Source organism: Labeo rohita, chromosome 4, assembly GCF_022985175.1.
Source record: "Labeo rohita strain BAU-BD-2019 chromosome 4, IGBB_LRoh.1.0, whole genome shotgun sequence".
Classification (NCBI taxonomy): domain Eukaryota; kingdom Metazoa; phylum Chordata; class Actinopteri; order Cypriniformes; family Cyprinidae; genus Labeo; species Labeo rohita.
In genome coordinates this window covers 21141394-21167069 of record NC_066872.1, presented here as the reverse complement: position 1 = coordinate 21167069, position 25676 = coordinate 21141394, and the positions used below count along the sequence as shown (strand labels likewise).

At 36.0% G+C, this 25676-nt stretch overlaps 2 protein-coding genes across 4 annotated transcripts; one reads left to right on the top strand and one right to left on the bottom strand.

Annotated features, from left to right (window-relative positions):
- Positions 1–13496: 13496 nt before the first annotated feature.
- On the bottom strand, positions 13497–16536 carry LOC127164217 (gastrula zinc finger protein XlCGF8.2DB). Its single transcript, XM_051108025.1, has 3 exons — positions 16285–16536; positions 15259–15348; positions 13497–14516 (listed from the first exon to the last, which is right to left on the bottom strand). Exons 2-3 carry the CDS (start codon positions 15323–15325, stop codon positions 13534–13536), a joined length of 1050 nt encoding a protein of 349 aa, XP_050963982.1. The 5' UTR covers positions 15326–15348; positions 16285–16536; the 3' UTR covers positions 13497–13533.
- A 104-nt stretch (positions 16537–16640) lies between these two features.
- Positions 16641–24463, top strand: LOC127164212 (gastrula zinc finger protein XlCGF8.2DB). Of its 3 annotated transcripts, none has more exons than XM_051108013.1 (3): positions 16641–16885; positions 20864–20968; positions 23246–24463. In XM_051108013.1, exons 2-3 carry the CDS (start codon positions 20887–20889, stop codon positions 24244–24246), a joined length of 1083 nt encoding a protein of 360 aa, XP_050963970.1. In that variant the 5' UTR covers positions 16641–16885; positions 20864–20886; the 3' UTR covers positions 24247–24463. The 3 variants fall into 3 exon arrangements, with proteins under 3 accessions (XP_050963970.1, XP_050963969.1, XP_050963971.1); XM_051108012.1 differs by having other exon boundaries at positions 16876–17000; XM_051108014.1 differs by lacking the exon at positions 16641–16885 and adding an exon at positions 17007–17310.
- Positions 24464–25676: the final 1213 nt, after the last annotated feature.

Below are 25676 nucleotides of genomic sequence, written 5' to 3'. Positions count from 1 at the left end.
ATCAGGATATTTATATGTATATAACTAATATATAATAATGTTGACTGGAGAATGGTAGACGGTTCTTTTCAAATGTTTCTAAAATGCTTTGTTATATTGTCTTGCCTAAGGATTTTAGTGAATTTCGCTTTCGTCCACCTAGGGAGGCGAAATAGTGTAGTGATGGGTACTCACATCATAGATGATGTTATGATTCTTGAATCATGTGTCACTTAATGTGTGGTTATAAATACGTCACATAAGAAAGATTGGTGGGATCTCTAACTTGTAGAACCTCTTACTGTATTATTAACACAAGGAAGACACAAGTTGTAATAAAATTAATTTTATTAACAAAAGATAGTCAAGGGTAATCAACAACTACTAAATGAATACCATGAATGAAAAAGGAATAAAGTGCATAAGATGTATAAAATGCAAGTGATTATGTTGGGTGTTTCTATGTCAGAGCTACGTTATCTGCAAACATAAACTGTTGCTACTCTGAAGCAAATAAGGTGAAGAACCTTATTATGCATCAACAAATACACGTAAGATTTGTTATCAACTGCAATCAGCTATATGATATACTGATAATACACAACAATGCCAAGGTCTCTGGAAGAGGTTTGGAAGGGATATTTACATTCTCTGTGGTTGAGTGAGCAGTACGGCGGCAGTGACTTCTTCCACTGGTTGCGCTGGTGGCAGTACAGTGGCGGAAGGAGCAGGAATCAGTTTCGACAACTGACAACATGTTCCTTGAACATGGAGCGCTGTAGGATGCTGATCTTCTGGAGGACCAAAAGGTTTCATTTTCAAAGAAAATGACTGATCGTTTTGCTAGATAAGACCGTTCTTCTTCAACTGGGATTGTTTAGAGCCATTTGAATCTGCATTTAAACTACATTTTGGAAGTTCAAAATCGGGGCACCAATGAAGTCCATTATACTGGAGAAAAAATTACTCACAAGGGGGTGAGAAAATTATTTGTAAATTGTTTTTCTGGAAGTGGAGTTCTCCTTTAACTTACAGTCTGTTGGCTTGGCACTGCTGTCTCAAAACTGGATGGGAGGAACAAAGTTTATAAAGCTTAAGGACAAAAACATAAGGAATGTTTTAATTAAAATTGTTGTCCTTGTTTGTTTTTAATTGGCACAATGTTTTGTTTTAATTGTTTTTTCTCATGTTATACCATTTGAAAGAGGGTGTGAATCTATACAGATATTTGAGCTGATACTGCCCATAATGTAATTTACTTCTAAGCAAAATGATCTGAGAATCTCTCCCTCAAACATTGCAATGCCAGTAGGTCAAGTAAGAGAGAACAAAAGGCTTAATGTTCTTCCTGGATTTGATATGATGGATAAGACTCTACACCTTTTTCCTCTGGAAGGATTAAAGGATCCAGTAGTCAACAGACTTTGAACTACAGGGCATTTCAGTTTCGATGGAGATGAAGAGGAATGTGTGACTGCTGTGTAACTTATTCTCAGAGTGGCTGTGTGACATGTAATGTGGCTATAAATCCAGTTTGCATTCTGAATCCACTTGATACCATTACAATGCAGCCTCTGGTGTTTATCTGAAATACGGTTCTTAGTCTTGAAGGCATGAAATGTCTAAGCCACATTTGCCAAGCCAAGAAGCAGTGGACCACAACCTGTTCCCATCAGGCAACATTCTTCTCAGTTTAATCAAGGAGTTTGGATTGGATCTTGTGAAAGGATGCTATGGTTGGTGACAGAGACCCAGGAATTTCAGGATATACCTGATTATCATTACATTAGAAAGAGAACATAGGCTGTGTTCAGACTATCAGCAAATATGCGTTTTTATGTATATCCAGAGGTTTTTAATAGGTTTTTAAAGTCTGGAGAGCAAAAAAGAAAAATAAAATAGACAAATGAAATCTGATTTTATCAAATCTGATACAAACAACATTTGTTGGTGATATATAATGCTATATCAATAAAAAATGTTACAGATGCATCTCGGTCTGGATGTTCTGGCTGCTCAAATCTGATTTAGAAACTTTTTCTTTTTTGCATCACTCTTAATGATGCAAACTAATGATGCAACTTAACACACAGACAGATAATGTCAAAACTGGTGAATGTCAGAAGACTCCATGACACCACAGTATGAAACATCACAATATCATTATTGATTATTATTGTTAATTAGGAGAGCGACCTGATAATCATTGGAATAAGCATTGGTTTGTAAATTCTACAAAGGCTGTGAGTTGTATATAAAGTTACATTTTTGCTGAGTTAGTGGCAACTAGAGGCTTTTTCTATTTTTGTCGTGTTTTGTACTGCACACATTCTTTTCTTGCCCGCAAAGATACAGTTTTTTAGTGCATCTTTGTTACTCTGCCATCCAGTGAAATTAATCACCCAATGTTAATCTCCTTTGAAGATGTGTGGATTCTAAAAGCCACATAAATTATGGAAAGTTTGTTTCAGCGCACACTGCATCAAGTCTCTGGTTATTTTATGTACTGGTATTTCTCAATTATTAATTCTTAAAAATTTAACTCATGAAAATTGAACTGTAGGAAAGCATTTAAAAGGATTTTTCATTTGAGTGGTCATTTTGAAGTGGATTTCCAATATGTATGCTTCTCAAGGGTGGTTAAAGTGTTTTAAAATGATTGTTTGAACATTAATAACTCATTCTGAGTTGAGTTTACATTGACAGTCATTACAATTGCTGTCTGTTTTTAAGATATCAGTTCTGATTTGTTCTTTTGTACGTGTGAAATTGCTTTCAAAATTGTTAAAAGAATATAACATGTTAAAAATGAAAAGATTTCTAATTGAAATGACCTAGAACTGTCATCTAATGGAAATAAAAACAGGGACAATGTCTCTCAATTTGTATGTAGAAAAACCTGATTTTACTCTTTATTATTTAATTTTGGAACCATGCAGATGGCTCTTCTACGATCTTTAAAGTAGTACTCAAGGTGGTTTCATGACACTTTATGGCCTCCAAACTATGAGGTAAGTCTTGTAAGAAACAAAATGTTGCAGAAGCAGTCCAAAAGATTCCATTGTCCAGTGTTGTTGTTCCATATTTTAAGTATCATTTAACGAATGTAAAAGAAGGATAGCAGTATGTAAGGTAGAATGGTTCCAGCTACACCTGCAGGCCTTCTTGGCCTGCTAGATGGGGTCAACTCAGACAGCACATAGAAAAAAAATCAACAATTTTCGTTTTACATAATACATTTGTAAAATAAGTTTTGTGACATTTTGCATAAAATTAGTATTGACTATCAGTGGCTTTCCACAGACATTTTTTTTGTTACTTTATTATAGCAACAATATTTTATGATTACATCAGTTCCACATTTTTAAGTTCTTCCTGATGGATTTGATTACATGTGGGATGTTGAAAATGACAGGAATTTGCCAAAATCAATGCAGTGAGCACCATCACCACAGTCACTGATGTCCAAGGAGGCCAAGATGATCTTCATAGACCTAACATTGGTGAATCCCTGGTTAATTTCTGCAATTTCAAAGTAATTTAAGGTCAAATTAATTCATTTTTACCTTTTTTCTGCTTTCTTTTGAGGCGGTTAAAAAGATTGTGTTGCCATCTGACGTGCGAATCTTATCATTGCAACATTTGCAAATACGAGTTTGCGCCATGTCTTTTGTCTTCTTTAAAATCCAAACCATTTACATATTACCAATGTTGAATATTTTTAGTTACCAACTCCTCTGTTTTCATCTATCGTCTCACTGACTGAACACACAAGCCTATCACCACAACATCATCTAGCAAGCATCTCAATTTGTTGCGTACTTGCACAGCACGTTGGGATTTAGGCGAAATCAATAGAATGTGCACTATTGGACGATACAACATTTTTGAAAAAGTAGATTGTGGAGACATTTTAATCATTCACAATCGAATATCGTTATATCGCACACCCCATGTGACAAACTTGTTTTATTACTGCCCATTTACTGTGTACTTACTCTATTTACCTGACTTATGCAAAATTATTGCCTGATGTTTGGTATCCTTTATCTCCATCATCCTGACACTCTTCAGCAACTGGTCCAAGTCTTTGTATTTATGACATCATGGGTAGCCATCTAAGTACCATGATTTTTCTACAGGTCCAATTGTTCTTTCTCCCACAAACTCCACTATCATGCACATGTATATTGTTTTGGTTTTTTTTTCTTTCGGGCTGTCTTGGCAGTACTAGAGAAAATCTCGAAAAGTCGACAACGTTGTTTTGTTTTGTATTTTAGATTTATTTTTGCCTTTATTATTATAGGTCAATGTAGAGGAGACAGGAAGTGAAGGGGAGAGATGGAAGGGAGCGAGATCAGGAAAGGTCCTCGAGCCGGGATTCAAACTTGTCACACCCATGACGCTATCGTCATTGACGTCAAAAGCATTGTTGAACTGTACCCTGAGCAGATGTCTCCGTCTCTAAAAATGCAGATGGCCTTGCCTCCTTCTATTGTTGTTGACGGCACTTCCGGGAAGGGGGTGATAATGTCATGTTTATGGAGTGTTTTGTTGTGTTTTCCCTCTCCATGTGCCCAATGACCCAGTTACTCCTCTGTCTAATTAGTTTTTCATCACACCTGTGTTTCTCCCAATTACCTCATGTATTTAAGTCCTGGTCCTTCCATTATGTCTCTGTCGGGTCTACTGGTTGTTTACATGTGTCATCTCCTGCCTGTATCGTGGATTATTAATTTTTTGCTTATTTAAGGACTGTTGTATATCCATGCTCCAGTGTGTCTCTACAGTGTATTGTGACAAGTGTCTCATACCACAGTGTTTACATTTATTCAGACAGTGATCTGCAGTTTATGAAACCTGATGTAAATAAGCATCTGCATATTGATTTGATGTTGGTGAGATACAGAATCCAATGTGTTTGATACTATTGCAGGTGTTTGTAACTGCTGCTCTACTAACAGAAGACAGAGATGCTGTCAGTCTTTAATGGATCGGGTCATATGGAGCTCTTCTTCTGTCTCCACTGCCCTCTCACTTGTTCTTTTTCTATTCTCTGCTCACCTTTACCTATCACATCCTCTTCATTTGTGTCTACAGCTCTAGATGTCCTGTAAAGATGTATTTTTTTTAATCTGCAGATGTTTCTGTGGAGTTCAGCAGGTATAAACTGTGTCAGTGTGAAACTCAATAGTGAATGATTTGAATAATTTGAATAGGCAGCAACCTGATGATTTACTCTTGATTACAGTACAAAAATTACATTACTGTGTAATATTACCTTCATAATTAGAATAAACGTTTTGTCAGTACTTTATGGTATTAAAAGATAGTTAACATTTTATTGTTTCTACTTTCATTTAACTTCCACTAATTCTTGAAAGACCATTATTTTTTAGGAATACCTTAATTTGGGTATCTTAGATTTAAATGAACTTCAAGTATGCACTAAAGGTGCGTTCACGCCATATCGGAATTCCCGTAATTATGAGATTCCAACTTGTAAAAAGCGTTCATGTCCTCGTAGAACTCGTAATTACAACTTGTGAACTGGGAGTCTTCTGAGAGCTACGACTTGTACCACGTGACCGCTGTACCACCTGACCAACGTAGGCTCTGTTTAGGCGTTGACAGTGTTGCCATAGGAAAGCATAATTCCGGGTCTGAGGACGTGAACAGCTCCAAATAGAACGTCACATGTTTTAATTACGATATGGCGCGAATGCAGCATTATTATTAGAAAAATACACATTTACAACTCACATCACAATACAATCATTCATGTATTTTATATCCTCTCACAGAAAACTTTTTACATTTTTAGATTTTCAAAAAAGATCATTCTGTACGATTTATAAGCTTGTTTCCTCATGGAACCAAAAACTGTCCCCACAAGGTGAAAATTTACTGGTACTATGACTGTGGGGTAAATAGACTTACTTTTCAAATGCAAAATACTTAGAACAGCTGCTTTTTTTGAATTTGAATTTAAGTGAATTTCAGTTACAACTAATCTTGAAGAAAAAACAAACAAACAAAAACTTCGTCACTAAGCATGTCTAGTCAGTTTGTGCAACTGGCTGCAGGACTTTTATTTTGGTGTGGTAATATGACATTGCAAGGCAGCGCCAGTGCACCGTGCTCCAGCATCTGTTGTGATTCGACTGAAGAAAGGCTAGTGTTGTTAAGCTTTTAAAGTGAATATAACATTTGAATATTTTTTTTTTTTGAAAAATTGAAAAGGTTATTTTGAGTAAAATGCATCCACACATTCACTATTTTGTGAATCAGTTTATCCTAAACTCAATTGATGGAATGAATTGTTTTGCAGAATGATTTACTATTTCGAAGTGTTCGAATCACTGCATGCTGATGACACCTGCTGCTCAAAACAATGAAACGAAAAACCCCCCACAAACATGTGTAATGAAAACTATTACAAACCAATAGAAATGTGTTAATTAAAGTGTAATCTATTAAATAATTTATTAATTAAAATAATATTTTTTAAATGTCTGTATACTTTGCTTTTATTAGTTTGTAGTGCAAGATTTAAGAGATTTTAAGATCTCTTCAGCTGATTAAAATGCACCCAGACATTTAGTCTGGATTTATTTTTCCTTGTGTTAATTATTCTTATCTTAACCATGACAATTTGTCCAAACACACAGGAAAAACTCTCTGTGAAACAACTGAGATCCAACTGACACTATTATAAAAATGGCATTTATTAAAGAAGAGAGTGAAGACATGATGATTGAAGAAGCATTCAAAGTCAAACAAGAAAATACAGAGGCACAGTTGTTCAAAATAAAATACACTGCTGAACAATAGCCAATATTGATCTTCCATAATATTTGATATATATTTTACTAAGGATAATTTTATGGTTATGATTGTATAATCACTATAATAGTTTATACTAAAACAAACATTTTTTCAAGGCAGAAAAAATATTTTATAGCTTCTGTACTGTAATTAATGCTGTCAATTACCACTGTATCATTCATGTATTTCAAAGGAGAAGTCCACTTCCAGAACAATAATTTACAGAAAATGTACTCACCCCCTTGTCATCCAAAATGTTTGTGTCTCTCTTTCTTCAGTCGTAAAGAAATTATGTTTTTTTGAGGAAAACACTTCAGGATTTTTCTCCATATAATGGACTACTATGGTGCCCCGATTTCGAACTTCCCCAAAATGCAGTTTAAATGCGGCTTCAAACGATCCCAAATGCGGTTGTAAACGATCCCTGCCGAGGAAGAAGGGTCTTTTCTAGTGAAACGATCGGTTATTTTCATTTAAAAAATACAATTGAAATTTTTTAATCTCAAACGCTTGTCTCGTCTTGCTCTGCCTGAGCTCTGTGTATTCTGGCATTTTGGAAGTTCAAACTTCGGGTACATGGAGAAAAATGCTGAAATGTTTTCCTCAAAAAACATAATTTCCTTCCGACTGAAGAAAGAAAGACATGAACATCTTGGATGACAATGGGGTGAGTACATTATCTGTAAATCTTTGTTCTGGAAGTGGACTTCTCCTTTAATGTCTAGCTGTAGGTGCAATGAGATCATCAAGATAATATTTTGTCAGAATAAACAAACTTTTTGGTCAATACAGTTACAGAGATTTTATTAGTTAAAAGATCTGATATTCGAAACAATATAATGAACAGTCTACAACAGAAAGACAGACACTGTCCTGTTTGCATTGGTCATTTTTAAAAACATTTCTCTGATGTACTTATTATCATCAAACATAAGCCACTCTTCTGCTGCTGCATGTTGTATGTCATCAGTCCCCAAAAATGTCTAATCTTTGCTGTTCATATTTTTGACTTTTGAGACATGACTCAATTGACCTTTCACAAAAACCCACCCTCCTTAGTTACTGTTGATGTGTCCGAAAAACAATGCCACTCTCACAGTACATATCATGTTCTCACGCAGTGAAAAATACATCAGAAAATGACAACATACCAACAGACTGATAAAAAGAATTATGCAAATTACACATGCTGTGTGTGTGTCAAACTAATTGTTTCAGGTAACCCACCACAACCACTGACACTTTTTTTTTTTTTTTAAATGGAATCTCAGGTCATTTTCTCACTTGTTAAAGTCCATTTTTTTCTATGTGTCTGTCACCTTTATTTTGTTGTTTAACATTTATGATGTTATTTTCTGTATGACTACTTGCAGTTTTTGCAGAAAGAATAAAAAATATCAACTTGAAGAAAAGGTTTTATGGAGAACTTGACAAACATATTCCTTGAATGATGGCTGTTCAATAGCAGACTCTGTGTGCTCTTCCTCTTTTCCTGTTTTAATATTATTTAAATGCTTATGGTCATAAAATTATGAGATATTTTTCATGTTATGTTTTAGAAATGTGAGGACTTAAATGTGGCGAGTATAGTAGTTCTATGATAGCTTGAGTTCAGCATAAATTCCAATTATATTTTAAGAGTTTATAAAATTTCTCTTTTTATAATGTTCAATTCTTTTTGTAATGTTTATATATACAAAGAAAATGAACAAATAAACATGTTTGACAAGTTAAATGTTCACCTGCATACTGTGATCTTTGTAAACAGACAATTTATGCTACTTTGTCACCTTTGACATTTTAGATCTCCAACAAAATGACCATAGTCAAACCATACTTAGTTCGTTTGGAGATTGAGGCAGCTTGCCAAACTGAATTTTACTGAAAAGTCCATTGTGATTATATAAAAGGTTCATGTTCTCTTGGGTTCCAACTTATTTGCTGAGAGCATCTTTATAGTAGAAACAAAAGTTGTAAATCCAACTGAAAATGACACTGTTTTCAAGCAAGCAGTTGTATAACTAATGGATAATGCACGGCTAGCTGTGCATTAATTGATTTTAATGCACGACGTGGAGGCCAAGAACCACCTGATGCGAAGTGCATTAAAATCATTTAATTCACAGCTAACCATGCATTATCCCTCTTATACCATGGTCATTTGCCAGCATTGGCAAGTCAAAGCTGTTCTTGAAGTTTGCAGGGTAATGTTTGACTCGGACCCACTTAAAATCAGACACAGAGATAAAATAGTGTGGTAAGATCACATTAATTTGAATAAATTATAGCATTTATTTGAAATAATTGTCGATCAAGAGAGAGAGAGAAATGACAGTTGTGTGCGAGTTACCTGCATCAGCGGATCTCTCTCTACAAACAAACTTTTCAAAAACAATGATTTTACCAAAGTGTTGTAGAATAAAATAATGTAGCGATCTAATATCTAGGCTATTTTATTAATAAAATTCATGGGGCAGAGGGGGGTGAGTTCCTGTGTGAGTTCCAATTTGCAATCTCCGACCTCTCTCACTCTCTCTGTCTCATTCTCTTGGTGTGTGAGTGTTTGTGTGCATCAATTAAAGCAGCGCATTAATATAGAACAGTCATTAAACTGACTTGGAACTATCTGTGCACCAGACAGTTTTAACGCATACCTGCCAGCCAATCAGAATCGAGCATTCAAACAGACCATGGTATAATCTATATACATTGGGCATGACTTGTCTGGAGTGGTGAATGCAGAGCCTAGTGGAAACACATCCACATCGCTTTGATCAGATGCTTTCACAAGTGCTGTTTTCTTAATGATTTATTTTGTGACTAAAATGCCACTTGGGGTGTTTGGTGTTTTATGCCATTATTCTGATAGGACAGCAGATAGAAAGCAAAGTGAGAGAGAGAGGGAGATGGGAATCGAACTCGGGTAGCCCAAAGCACAATGGTGCGGTGTCAACGAGGCTATCGGCAAATAATGAAAAAGAATTTTACATAGGGATAGTTAGGTTAAATTTATGGTTTGCTTTGTTTTTGAAAGTCTTTCCACAGTGATGACACAAGAAAGGCTTCTCTCCGGTCTTAGTTATTACATGGTTCCTAATAGGGCTGCACGATTAATCGCACGATATTGTGAGGCGCGCTCAAATTCGATTTTGAGCGCGATTTGGCGTAGCTTGTCAGTGATTTACGGCTCTGTGTATTAATTGCCGCTCCAGCTGAACGCACGTGATGGAGCTTTACTACTAATCAAAGTACCGGCTTCATTGACTAAGCGCGCCTCACAATATCATGCGATTAATTGTGTAGCCCTAGTTCCTAAGATGCTTCCTATCTGTGAAATTCATCCCACACTGATGACATAAAACAGTTCTCTCATAGTTGATTTTTACTGGTGTACTTAAAGTAGTAGTAAACTTCCAAAACAAAAATTTAAAGATAATGTACTCACCCCCTTGCCATTCAAAATGTTGATGTCTTTTTCTTCAGTCGTAAATAAATCATTTTTTGAGGAAAATATTTCAGGATTTTTCTCCATATAATGGACTGCTATGGTGCCCCGATTTTGAACTTCCAAAATGTAATTTAAATGCAGCTTCAAACTATCCCAAATGCGGCTGTAAATTATCCCAGCCAAAGAAGAAGGGTCTTACCTAACAAAATGATTATTTTTATTAAAAAATACAATTTAAATACTTTTTAATCTCAAACACTCATCTTGTTTTGCTCTGCCTGAACTCTGTGTATTCTGGTTCAAAACAGTTAGGTTATGTCTAATCATATTTTCTTTCTCAACTTCTATCATTTCAAAATCATCCTACATCGCTGCAGAAGTACCGACCCATTCTTTGCAAAGTGAACATGCAAAAAAGATTGAACACCCTTAACTAAAAAGGTAAAACAGCAATATAGGATGATTTTGAAGTTGAGAGAGAACATGAGATGGTAGTTTTTCGACATACCCTAACTGTCATGAACCGGAAAAAAACTGAGTTCAGGCAGACCTAGACAAGACGAGCAATTGACATTTAAAAAAAGTATATAAATTGTATTATTTTTATTAAAATAACCAATCGTTTCGCTAGATAAGACCTTTCTTCCTCAGCTGGGATCGTTTGAAGCCGCATTTAAACTGCATTTTGGAAGTTCAAACTCAGGGCACCATAGACGTCCACAATATGGAGAAAAATGCTCCAATGTTTTCTTCAAAAAAACAATTTCTTTACGACTGAAGAAAGAAAGACATGAACATCTTGGATGACAAGGGGGTGAGTACATTATCTGTACATTTTTATTCTGGAAGTGGAATTCTCCTTTAAGGGCTACTTTAGATTTGAAACTCAGTGTCCACATATAAATGGCTAGAACTTTGTGTATCTGTTAAGGTTTCTCTTTATCGGATGGATATTACTTTCTCATGCACTCTTGCCTACAGTACTATGATTGGCTGTTAGCATCAGAGGGGTCACACGCAGTGTAGCCCACCTTTCTCTACCTGGTGGAACTCATTTGGATGGTTCAAAACACACGGGTAGAACAGTGTCTTTTAAGTTTAACAATGCATTACTCACTTCCCAGACCACAACCAGAACATCTCTGGTGAACTTATGAATGCATAGAAATCAGATATGATAGAAGAATATTGAATTGTCATCAGTGATGGGAATAACGGCGTTATTTTTTCAGTAACGAGTAATCAAACGAATTACTGTTTCATACGTTACAACGCCGTTACCATTACTGCCAATAAAATACGGCGTTACTATCATTTATTATAATATTATTATAATTTTATTTTTCAGTTCATCTGAATGGATGCGCAGCGTACCTGTATTTGACGAGCTGTAAACTCTAGTGTGAAGGCACACGACTAGCCGTCAGTTTGTCTCACACACCCAAAGAAAGATACAAAGCGACAGAGTCTTATACCATGCAGAATTGACTCGCTACGTGTAAACGATATTCTTTGTTGTATTTTCCTCTCAAAACAATGGACCTCCTTTGGAATACTTCAGCTTTTAAGAACTGCTGGTTTCTCCGGTAGTAGGCGGAACTAATGTGCAAACAGCAATCTCATTGGCTGGCGCTCACCTATTATCGTCCCTGTTTTGATTACAGCAAATCAGTTAGAGCGAACGCAGACAACGTGATTAATATTCATGAACCCAGCAGCTCATTAAACCTTAGTGTGTTTAATATTGTTATTAATAGTAGAATTCGTGGTAGTAACAAGACGTTCATAGGAACACTAAATTACAAACAATATCACCACCAGTCCTAAGTTCAGTCAACATGACAAACATGCATTCATACATGGTTATTCTAATTACTAAAGTTCTAATGGCTAAAGTTGAATGCTAATTATAATTATAATATTATATCAGATATTAAATATTAGTCTGGTGAGTAAACTAAAAATGTAATTAATTTCATTAAAATTTCATTCATTTAACATATTTAATAATGGGGTCATCCAAGTTATTTAATATATTCAATTTTTTTTTTTTTTTTAAAACAACACAATAGTTACTTTCCCTGGTAATTAGTTACTTTTATAATGATGTAACTCTGTTACTAACTCAGTTACTATTTGTGAGAAGTAACTAGTAACTATAATTACTTTTCAAAGTAACATTCCCAATACTGATTGTCATGCATGTATGCATTCATGTGTGTTAAAGAAGTAGTCCACTTCCAGGACAAAAATTTACAAACTATGTACTCACCCCCTTGTCATCCAAGATATTCATGTCTTTCTTTCTTAAGTTGTAAAGAACTTGTTTTTTGAGGAAAACTTTGAGAATTTTTTTCTTAATATAATGGACTGCTATGATGCCCCGAGTTTGAACTTCCAAAATGCAGTTTAAATGAGGTTGTAAACGATCCCAGCCGAGCAAGAATGGTCTTATCTAGCGAAACGATCGGTTATTTTCATTAAAAAAAACAAAAAAACAATTTAAATACTTTTTAATCTCAAATGCTCGTCTTCTCTTGCTCTGCGATGTGTGTGCATAGTCTGTGTAATTCGGGTCAATACAGTTAGGGTATGTCGAAAAACTCCCAACTCATTTTCTCCTCCAAATTTAAAATTGTTCTACATGGCTGTTTTACCTTTTTTTGTAAAGGGCTTTTGATCTTCTTTGCACATTCACTTTGTAAACACTGGTTTACAAGACCCTTCTTCCTCGGGTGGGATCATTTAGAGCCCTTTGAGATGCATTCCTGAGAACATTCCTGAAATGTTTTCCTCAAGAAACATAACTTCTTCATGACTGAAGAAAGAAAGAACTGAACATCTTGGATGACAAGGGGGTGAGTAAATTATCTGTAAATTCTGGAAGTGAACTTCTCCTTTAAACTTGGAAACAGGGTGTCCAGTCCTGCTCCCGGAGGGCCACTGTCCTGCAGAGTTCAGTTCCAACCCAAATTAAACTTGAACCAACTAATTAAGGTTTTACTAGGCATACTAAAAACTTCCAAGCAGGCATGCTGAAGCATGTTAGAGCTAGAAGCTGCAGGACAGTGGCCCTTCAGGACTGAGTTTGGACACCCGTTTTAAAACTATTTTCACACGAAGAACAAAAATAGGGTCCCACATCTGCATGACATTTCAGGTATCTGCAAGTTTGATGACCATTTTTTTATTACACTCAACACAATTTCATAATCTTTCTCCATGTGCAGTGAATGTGCAGGTGATTTTTTTTTTTTTTTTAATTGTTTAGTTTTTTTTTAAACTCCTGCAGAATGAGTTTGCAAATGACGTTTCAGCTCTCTGAGAAATGAGAAACTCTGTTTACACTCTGGACACGTGAAAGGTTTCTCTCCAGTGTGAAGTCTAATGTGATTCTTTAGGTTTCCTCTAACTGCAAAACTCTTTCCACACTGAGGGCAGGTGAACGGCTTCTCTCCAGTGTGAGTTCTCATGTGGTCTTTAAGGCTTACTTTTTTAGGGAAACTTTTTCCACACTGTTGGCAGGTGAAAGGCTTCTCTCCAGTGTGAACTATCATGTGAACCTTGAGGCACGATTTCTTTGAGCAAGTCTTTCCACACAGATGACACATAAAAGGTTTCTCTCCGGCGTGAGTTATTACATGATTCTCAAGTTGATTGCTGTCTGTAAAACTCTTTCCACACTGATGACATATAAAATGTTCCTCTTTTGAGTGAGTCTTCATGTGGCGTTTAAGGTTTACTTTAAGTCTAAAAAGCTTTCCACACTGATCACATGTAAATGGCTTCTCTCCAGTGTGAATTCTCATGTGGGCTTTAAGACTTCCTTGATGTGTAAACCCATTTCCACACTGATGGCATATGTAAGGTTTCTCTCCAGTGTGAGTTCTCATGTGGCATCTTAAGGTTCCTTTTTGAGCAAAACGTCTTCCACATTGTTGGCAGGTGAAAGGGTTCTCTCCAGTGTGAATTCTCATGTGGACATTAAGGTTTCCTTTTTCACTGAAACCTTTTCCACACTCTTGGCAAGTGTGAGGCTTTTCTGTGTGAATTCCCATGTGAACATGAACGTGTTTTTTTCCAGTGAAAATCATTCCACGCTGTTGGCAGATGGAATTTATAGTTCCTGTCGTTTGAGCTCTGTTTTGTGTCATCTTTTCAGGTTGTGAGCAACTAAAAGTTTTTCCTCCAGCTATGAAATAATGTTTCTCTTCGTTTACATCATTCAGTTCTTGAATTCTCTCTTTGAGAGGCATGAGGTCTGGAAAAAAGACAAATATCATCAGTTTAAATGGCATAATGCAACAGACATCAAAAAAAGGACCAGTGGTTCTCAACAACCATTTTTTTGTAGGCCACCACAACCTACCCATTATCAAGGTCCCATACTGCCTCCATCAAATGTAAGGTTGTCTCGTTCTTTTCCCTAAATATTACTGTTGTAAATTATTTTTTTTTTATTAGGACCAAATAAAGATTTTTTACAAACATAACATATATATATAGTGATATATATTAATATATCACTATATATCTTTAAAAGTAAATACACTTCTTTTTGGTGTTTTTTTTATAGCTAACTAATAACCTTTAAATGCTGAGGTAAATGTAATATTATGTGACATTGTTCACAAGTGGTTTTATTCCACAGATGAAACACTGAGTGATTACATGAGACATGATACATTTCAGTAGATTGTACTGTATCTTTTTACATACCTTTTTATGTTCATACATATTTCTTATGCTATAACTTCTCTTAAAATGTAAGAAAAGACTTATGCTCTGCACTGCCACTATACCAGCGATCTGTCACATTACATTTAAATGGTCAAAATGGCATTTGTTTGAATTTTGTTATAGAATGGACAGCAGAAGTAACAAAGCACACTGGTCTTTGCGATTAAAAATCTAAAAATCGTTAAAAATATCATTCCTTTCTGTAGTTAGACAATTTAATAAGAATTAAATTACTGCAATCAGCTTTGAGAATGAAGACCAACCTGTTTGTTCCTCAGTATCTTCTTTTTCCACTTGGAAGGCTTCTTCAATCTGCACATCTTCACTCATGTTCACCAGGAGTTTTCACTATCCTGTTTAAGATCAGAATAAATAACAGAAAGAAAAAAATTATGTAAACTTATTAGTTTACATTTAAAGTTATGATTCATATTCATAACTTTTTAAATATTCAGGTTATATAAAATAAATTACACTTTCATGAAAACATTTGCAGCTAGTTCGCAAAAGTTGTCATTACATGTTTCCGTTTGTATTTGTGATAAATTTAAATGCACACTTCATTTCACACTTTCATTTCCATCACTACTTAGCAGAGGTTAAAAGTAGTTATTTGTTAAGGAGGGTCATTTTTGCTGACACTGAATAATCTGTGGGTCCAGGTAATAAAAAATTCTGATTAATTGCTGCGAGCGGATGGGATAAATCAATAATGATGAAAATACTATATATTCTCTAAAATATTCTTTAAGACTTACTGTAGTCTAGCCATTTCACATTTGTTGAAAATAACAATAAAAACAGGCAGTTGATAAATCGGTTTTAAACGATTTATGAATAAGACTGGGAAATTACTGCTCCACTTCTCATAACCAATGACAATTAAATTTGAGCCTGTTTGTGCAAGATACACACAACCTATATCAATGCGATGTTAATGTCTCAGAATGACAAATACAAATTGAGTACAGTTTTGTTGTCATGTTGATTATAATTTAAGTGCATACTGACCACAACAATGTTATTAATAATTGTTGAGAGATTAATATGATTAAAAGGCCTCTTTTAATCATTTTTCTGCGGTGTGAACACAGCTTGAAAGAATTCGTGTTTACTATAAACGGATTCACGCACATTTTCTGTTACTCACTGATAATACATTTTACTAATTTAAAAACAACGCTCATTAATGTTACTTAAATCTTTACAGTCGTTATTTTGTACTCATTTTATAGCTCTCTATAAAACTGCATGAACAAGTTGTACTGATTTAAACAAACACAACAAACCTTATCTCTTGGTTTGTTGGCGAACCGCAACCAACTTGGTCCAGGTGCATACAACCACAGCAAACCTATCTTCAGCCGAATCACAAACGCTGGAGCGCGGCGCAGTCGTATGACGTCATGCTGCCACACCAAAATAAAAGATTAGAATAAATGCGTCCCAAAGCATAGTATGTTCAAAAGAGTATGGCAAGAGACCCCAGATGGTCTGCTAATTCAGGTAGATTTTTGTGGAGTGTGGATCCGTGCACACTCTGACTGATACTAGTGCACTTTGGCGAAGGATTCGGTTCAGAACTACAAACACGAATAAAAATCGTTTAAAAAAAAACTACAAACATGGCGGGTGTGCGCGACGGACGGTTAAGCAGAGAAAGGTTTAGAGAAAGGGGGTTGAGGTCCTATTAATCAACATTTAAACTGGTAAAAATATTTATTAAATATTACTTATGTTTTATTTCTTCTTCAACAACAATGTGAGCTTTTATAAATATCCGTTTGGACACTTTTAAATGCATAATTTTGCAAAGGAAATGAGCAGAGTTCTCTACATAAAGACCCACGACTGGCAGATCAGCGTGCTGCTTCTTTTCTCTCCAATACGGTAGGAAGTTAAATCAACTGAAATGTGGAGGATGTTTACTGTGACAACATGATTGACTGACCAGTTTACACTGACAGTGTGCGTGTGTACGAGGTAGCGCGGTCTGTTAAAGAAGGTAAGCGTTAAATCATATTAAATGTGGAAGACAAACTGTGACAACATGACTGAATGACCAGTTTAAGTTACGTTACGAAGTGTGCGTGTAACTACGCGCGGTCTGTTAAAAAAACAGTTGTATGACGTGATAGTATGTCCCGAAGCTTGCGTATTCTTCTACTACATACACAAAAGCGTGTACTTTATCTTCACCAAAAGAGTACATACTTTAAGGGGCATAGTATGTAGGCAAATTGGAGCGCAGCAGACTTTCAAATAAGATGAGAGATTCAATAAAAGGGACCAGTCGCAGATCTTCGAAGTTATCAGTAGGTTATTTTTTTCAAAAGCTGCTGGATTGTCCCTAAATGTAAGCAAGAATAAAATCAGTCTTGATCTTCATATTACAAAGCACTGTTAAGAACTTTTAGCGTGTGCTCATGGTTCACTCATTGAGTTTTAGCAGTTGACAAAACTACTACCACATACTCAGTTGCTACTCTTACCACTAACATATCCATCATAAGGGTACAATAACTATACATATGATATTATATTAAGTTTAAAATACCTACAATATCTAGTTACACCTGTAGGAAACTCAGAAGTGAAGACTGATGTTCAGGGTTCTTTATTAAGAATGTTGCATTGCAATCATCCAGTGTGGCTAAGGCTGTAATGCATTGTAGATTTATATATATTTTAGGAGGCCATCCTTATGAGTGCAGACAAATCACTCAGATCACAAACTTAAATACAGTTTGGAAAGGATGTTAGCAGTTCTAGGAACCATTCAGTTTTGCCAGCTGTAATCCAATCAGCATAACTATATCACTCATTATGAGCGACATCAGGAAACATCCAAATGCATTCACACTTAACTCAGGTGATAATTAGCATGGGCAATGACACCAGTTAAAGGAATGAGGCAGAAGCACCAAGAGCATCACAGAGAAAATATTGATTTTTACATGTGTAACACATCTAAAGCAAAAGAGATTAAGTTTTACAATTTTAAAGACATTTATCCTTCTGCTGACTTTCTTAGGCTATGATTTCATTTCGACCAAATTATCTGTCTTTTGCAGCAATGATTTTGAAATGACTTCTTAAATAATAAATATCCAATCTTAAATAAATTACCAAGAAGGATTTTGAATGCAAAAACTCATTTATTGACGTGCCTTTGTTACAAAATAAATATGTATTATTTGGAATTATTTTGGATTATATAAATAGTAGGTACTTTCAGTGGCATAGCGCAAACTGCGTTGGCCCACCCGCAAGAGTGGAGGCGGGGCCCCTCACTGCATAATTAGATGGGGGATTCACCTTTTCATTCAAAATCGTGAATTAGTACTGTGGAATTTAATAGTATGTAATTATTTCGTATTTATTTATTAAGAACTTTTCACAAAAAAAAAAGAATAAAAGAAACACCAACAATAAAACAGCAATTACATTAACTTGTTAAAATGCAAGGGAGCACATGACGTCAAAATATTTTTTCTATCTGCAGTATACAACAAAGATTCATGACGTTTAACATTCAATAAAGGTAATATATATTACCTTTAAAATCCTTTAAATTCACGTTAGAAGCAGTAATGTCCGTGATGACACTGCTAGCAAAACTCCTGAGTAACGTTACCCATGCTCGCTCTGGCAGCTCCTTCCCGCTGATTTGGAAGAAATATGGATGAAATTTTCTGTAGTTTTGCATTGAATTGCTCTTTTCAGTGTTGGTTAGTCCGTTTTTGAGCTCCGCTGACATATTTTCTTTTACTCATTTTGCGCTCATAAGCTTCACTCTCTAAACAGTTGCGGAAATTCTTAATCGTGATTGGATAACAAGGACAACGGATATGGCCATAATCGCCAAACACGGTAGGCTGCAATTACTACCAAAATAAAAGTCCTATACGTTCACGTTATAAAAACACTTTAATTATTTATTCGAGTCAATTTTTTGGGGGCCCCCCACAACGCGGGCCCCCCTGCAGTGCGTGCCCTGCGGGCCCGTCCGCTATGCCACTGGGTACTTTCTCTTCAAAAGCTGAAGTGAAATAAGGGTCGATTTTAGTTTATAAAAATTTATGAAGAAAAAAAATGAAAATCATTGGGATTATTTGAATTAATTTTTTTTTGTGTTTGTGTATTTGTTTTTATGTTTATTTTATTTGATACATGGGAATATGTATATGCATGTGTGTTCATATAAATACTTGTTTGATTTTTGATTAGTTCTAATATTTAGTTAATGTGTTATTTGTATAAACTGTGTTCATTTTTTAACATGCATGTTTCCAAATGTTTTGCATCAGGGGTGTCTAAACCCAGTCCTGGAGGGCCACTGTCCTGCAGAGTTTAGCTTCAACTTGCCTTTACAAGCCTGCCTGGACATTTATAGTATGCCTAGCAAGACCTTGATTAGCTTCAGGTGTGTTTAATTGGACCTGAACTCTGCAGGACAGTGGTCCAGTATCATTACTGCAAAAGACAATTATTTGGTCAAAATGAAATTATAACCTTAAAAAGTCAGCAGAAAAATAAATGACATTAAGATTTTAAAATAAATCATCTTGGCTTTAGGTGTGTGTAAAAACAAATGTGAAATCATTTCATAGGTGATCATTTTAAATGCTAATCAATACCTGAGTTAAGTATGAATGCAATGCTTTAAGGCAGGGGTGTCAAACTCTGCCCTGCAGAGTTTAGTTCGAACCCTGCTCCAACACTCAAACCATGTAGTTTTCAAATAAGCCTGAAGGACGTGATTAGTTGGATCAGGTGTGTTTAATTAGAGTCGGAGCTAAACTCTGCAGGGCTGTGGCCCTCTAGGAATTGAGTTTGACACCCCTGCTTTAAGGTGTGACTTTCCCTGATTTCTCTGATAATGAGTGTTGTAGTTGTGCTGATTGGATTAGACCTGGTGAAAATCTGGGCAAATTCCTCTAACTGCTTACATTCTATGCGAACTTTGTCCTCTAAGGATGGCCCCTAAATGTACATAAAACTACAGTGTTTCACCGCTTTAGTCAGTCTTGATGACTGCAGCACAATACGGTACAATCTCAATCCAGAACCCTGCTGAAGATTCAGTCTTCCGATCTTGCGTCAGAGTTTCCTACATGTGTAATTGGATATTGTAGATATTTTGTCTCAAAACTTCATTAGTATCAATGTTTATGTGTGCTTTTTTTTTCTACCACTGTGATGGATACAGTAGTCAACATCTGAAGTGGATCAAAACCTTTAATCAAAGTTGTCCTTAAACCAAAACAATACCAGTTCTTGTCTTAGGACAAACTTTTTTGATCCACTTCAAATGTTGACTACTGTATACTAATACAATATGAGTGTTTCTAATAAACTGTTTGCATCTTCTATCTGGAAACATTCACTCTTAACAGTGGTAGAAGAAGAGTAACACCTGAGCATACTGTCTTATTGTTTTGTCCATTTATGAAAGTGATTATACATCTCTATTCTTATGTTTAAAAAAATCTTACATTATACATTACCACTGAAATCAATAAGATCAGAGACAAGCCTTGTTTTCATTCAATGCTTGTTACATTTCAATGTGTATTTGCTATATGTTTTATGGGAAGTAAAATGATGTTTGTAAACAAACTTCCAGTAAAGGACATCTTAAATTTAATTTAAACCAAATCACAAATTTAATTTTGATCTGCAGTTTCTTTATATTTAAAAGTTCCTTCAAATCCTTTGTAATATGAAGACAAACATACTTGACTTAATCCTTGACTGGCAATATAACAAATGCTTTTTAGCTAATCATGAATAAAGTGCAGTTCACACTTGCTTGTATGAGACAGAAGATCAGTGCTATTAATAGCTTTGATTAATCTCTTACAGATTCACGTGACACTATCACAAAGATGGCATTTATTAAAGAGGAGAGTGAAGACATGAAGATTGAAGCATTCATAGTGAAACAAGAAGATGAAGAGGAACAAACAGGTTTGTCTTCTTTCTCAAAGCTGAACTCACTCATTTGATCCTTAATAAAATGTCAACCTCTACAGAAACCGAGAATATACATAAGTATAGTTGTACAGAGAATAATACAAAAGTAGCCTAAACAAGATGATTATTTTTGTAACATAAAACTATTGGCTCTTTCCACCAAGCAGTACGATTCAGGACCGAACACTCTGATCCAGCTTGCGTTTCCACCTCCAACAGTACCCTTACTTAATAGGCGTGGTGTATGCTGGAAAGTAGTGATTGACGATAAAGCACGACAATAAGCACAGCCCTGCCTCTTTTTGTTAAATGTCAGTTTTAATGAACAATAATAGCCATTATAGCAGTATAAATACAAAGTATAAGGACAAAGGAAAGGAGATAAAGACAAAAGGAAAGAATTCAGTCAAACTTATGCTACAAAGTCAGGAACCAGAAACAAATAATAGATTCATGAAACCAACAATTGCCTGTTAAATGTACCCAAAACGAATGGTATCTCATGTTTAATCACTACAGGGACATCAGAGCCAGCAGCAAATGTCAGAAGGGCTAGCTGAGCTAAGGCTAGTCTAATACGTGAGGCAGATACCTGAGCACCCGGTGATCGCCTGGAGCTCACATCTCCAAAATCAGCATAGTAAATTTTGCTAACTTTATAAATAAACCTCAGATTTGAGTTTTAAACAACTACGTTCTCCTAAGAAAAACTCTTAAACCTACATTTCTTGACACAATAACAGTAATATTTTGAAAATTATGTGGGTTTTTTTTTTTGGGCAATTACGTTTCACAAGTACACAGGAACAGACAAGAACACATACTGAGAAACGGCTATTGTCTGTGTGAAAATATAAAATTATACTTACACTGTTATTTTTTTTGTGTTTGCGCACTCTGATGTAAAATAAGCCCAACATGCAAGAGCAGTACAGCGTAATGAGTCAAGGAGATGCTTTATCCCCTTGTAGCATGCACAAGTGACGATTCTAGTCAACCAACGGTTTGCAGTTTAGCTCCACCCTTTTGGTACCGTTTGCTGTGCTACGTACCCCAACGGAAGGGTACCAAAAACATAAAAGTGGTACAGTACGGTTTGCTGTTTTGGTACCATTCACAACTTCTGACAGTGGAAACGACATAATTGCGTACTGTACTGTAGTGAACCATACCGCTTGGTGGAAACGAGCCATACATCGTTTTTTTCTACTTGTCCTTAAAAGTGTTGTACTAACATTTTAACATAAAGAAAAATTCATTCTGGTTAAAGGGGTAGTTTACTCAAAAATTTAAATTACCTTATGATTTACTCACCCCCAAGCCATCTTAAGTGTCTTCTTTTAGATGAATACATTGGGAGTTTGGAGAAAATGTCTTGGCACTTCCAAGCTTTATGATGGCAGTGAATGGGTGTTATTCAATATTTAAATTGAAGTCCAATAAAGTGCATCCATCCATCATAACCTACGTCATCTGCTGGAATGCCACTCTCCTGAGTATGCGCATATGACCGTTAGCATAAGCTAGTGACTGCAGATGATAAAGTTTGAAGTATGTTTATTTGCATTACAAAAACACAATGATTTGCTTCAGGATGCCTGTATTAAGCTATGTGGAGCACTTTTTTTTATGATGGATGCATTCACTTCATTGGGCTTCTATTGGACTCTTGAATATCAACACCCAGGATATTTTTAATATAACTCTGATAGTATTCGTATGAAAGAAGAAGAAAGTCACATACACTTAGGATGGCTTGAGGGTGAGTAAATCATATGGTAATTTTCATTTTTGAGTGAACTATTCCTTTAAAGCCATTGATCCTATGATATCTTCTCTGCTTCTAAAGTCTACCATCATATTCACTCTTTGTTTTAAAATTTCACATTCTTTGCAAAAGCAACACAAAGTGACAGTTTAGTTAATAGAAAATGACACCTTTTCAGTTTATCTGGGACTTTTGTCTTGTGCCATCTCCTCTTAGCAACTCTGAGCTTGGTTCTATGGTTGCGAAGAAACATCTGTGTGCAAGATAATTGCTTTGGAATGCAAAAGTAGTTTCACACAGTGTGTTGTGTTTTCATGTGTGCGTTTTAGTTACTCTACTTTTCCTTACGTTTATACTTTATTTTTATTTTCTGATGTTCCTTAAGCACAAGAGTGTACCTGCTGCTCAAGTATTTTGAAGGACAGTGTTACAAGCCTCTATGATGTCTTTTGCTTTGTGCCATTAAACTGGTGTCAATTTGCATTTTTCTCCTTTTGCCTTAGATCTCATTGTGTTGAAAAAGGAGAGTGAAGAACTGAATGAAATGGAAGAGAGAGATGAATATGAGAATCATGATGATTTCATACCTGGAGAAAAAACCTTTAGCTGCTCACAGACTGAACCTTTAGCTGCTTCACGAAAAAGGGCTCAAAACACTGGAACTGAAAGTTGCTTCACCTGCCAACAGTGTGAACTGTCTTTCAGTCAACACAAAAAGCTTAAAGCCCACATGAGAAATCACACAGAAGAAAAGCACCGTACCTGCCAACAGTGTGGAAAGCGGTTCGCTTATAAAGTAAGTCTGAAAAGGCACATGAGAATTCACACTGGAGAAAAGCCTTATATGTGCCCTCAGTGTGGAAGGAGTTTCACTCAACCTGGAAACCTTAAAGTCCACATGAGCGTTCACACTGGACAGAAGCCTTTCACATGCCAACAGTGCGGAAAGAGTTTCAACCGAAAAGGGAACCTCAACTGCCACATGAGAGTTCACACTGGAGAGAGCCTTTTCACCTGCCAACAATGTGGAACAAGTTTCACTCAGAAAACAACCTTTAACAGGCACATTAAGATTCACAGTAGAGAGAAGCCTTACACCTGCCAACAGTGTGGGAAAAGTTTTGATCAACATGAAAACTTTCAAGCCCACCTGAGACTTCACTCTGGAGAGAAACCCTACACATGCCCTCAATGTGGAAAGAGTTTCATTCAAAAAGGACACTTTAAAGACCACATGAGAATTCATTTTGGGGAGAGACGCTACATATGCCCTCAGTGTGATAAGAGTTTTAATCAAAAGAGACACCTTGAAGAGCACATAAGAATTCATACAGGAGAGAAACCTTTCACCTGCGAACAATGCGGGAAAAGTTTCAACCGAAAAGGAATCCTTAACAGGCACATGAGAGTTCACACTGACGAGAAGCCGTTTAAATGTGGTCACTGTGGAATGAGTTTTAAATATAAAGTAGGCCTTAAGTACCACATGAGTATTCACATCTGAGAGAACTGTTCATATATGTCATCAGTTTGGAAGTAGTTTCTCTGACAGGAAACCTTGTTTGTTTGTGAGACTGTATAATTTGCTGTTACAGTCATAAATCAACTCAGAGGGTCGAATTCTCAATGTCCAGTGACTAGGCAATGTATTGATTAGTCAAATGAAGAATAAACAAGTTACAATTTCACAGACTCGCAAGTCTCTCTGAACTTACTAGACTTCAGCTCCAACCCCAATGAAACACGCCTGAACAAGTTAATCAAGGTCTTTATGATCACTAGAAAGTTACATGCAGGTGAGTTTAATTAGGGTTGGAGCTAAACTCTGCAGAGAAATGGATCTCATGGGCCAGAGTTGAGAACCCCTGCTGTAGGTTTTCAACCCTGCTCCTGGGAACTCACTTTCCTACAGAGTTTAGCTCCAACCTCAGTGAAACACACCTGAACCAGCCAATCAAGTTCTTCAGAATCAATTGAAGTCATTGGCCAGGAGTGCTGAAGCTGGTTGGAAAGAAACTTTGCAGGACAGTAGGTCCCCAGGAGCAGGATTGAAGACCTATGCTATAGAAGAGAGGTGCCCAACCCTGTTCCTGGAGATCTACCTTCCTGCAGAGTTTAGTTCCAACCCTGTTTAAACACACCTGTCTGTAATTATCAAGTGCTCCTTCAGATCCTAATTAGTTGGTTCAGGTGTGTTTAATCAGGGTTGGAGCTAAACTCTGCAGGAAGGTGAATCTCCAGGAACAGAGTTGAGCACCCTTGCTGTAGATTATAATGAATTCATTTAAATAGAACATGGCCTTTTGGACATCCTAGCAATCTAATATTAACTTTCATGTGTCATTATTGTGGAAACACTTGTAGTAAAAAGGCAATCTTGAGGTTCACATAAGCACCCCCTATATAGTTCAAAACACCTGAGCAGTGCCACCCAATACGTAGATGACATTTTTTCTTCAATAAAACAGAAAAAAAAAATGTTTAGCTGAAACCATGGTCCTTGATTCATTTAAATAATTCAGTTTACCAAATAAGCCAGGCCTATTGCAGTTAGTCTGACTTATTTGGTAAACTTGTTTTATGAAACACCCCCCCTGCTTCAGGTTGATGTCTGTTATGTACTGAGGAAAATATCTCAAATGCATTAAACAGCACAAATATATTCACTGTTTGCCATTGTGGATCGATTTGATCCATGATTAACATTAAGGGCTCATACATTCTTTCCCCACTACCGTTTTTGAAAAAAAGTTGCCAGCCAGCCACTGCCAGCATTTTTGATGATTTTAACTAAAATTTCATGGCCCCCAGAATATTTTGTATGAATATCTGAACACGCAAAATAAAAAACAGACCCTCTACTTATAATAAGGACAAAAAACCTGTTTTATTCTAGCTTCAAGCTTGCTGGGAGTGAAGCTTTTATTATGCCAC

Excerpts from the sequence above, each read along its gene's own strand:
- LOC127164217 (XM_051108025.1), bottom strand. The coding sequence starts at position 15,325 with ATGAGTGAAGATGTGCAGATTGAAGAAGCCTTCCAAGTGGAAAAAGAA. Across the intron at positions 14,517-15,258 it reads AGATACTGAGGAACAAACAG|ACCTCATGCCTCTCAAAGAG; the intron begins GTTGGTCTTCAT and ends TCTTTTTTCCAG.
- LOC127164212 (XM_051108013.1), top strand. The coding sequence starts at position 20,887 with ATGGCATTTATTAAAGAGGAGAGTGAAGACATGAAGATTGAAGCATTC. Across the intron at positions 20,969-23,245 it reads AGATGAAGAGGAACAAACAG|ATCTCATTGTGTTGAAAAAG; the intron begins GTTTGTCTTCTT and ends CTTTTGCCTTAG.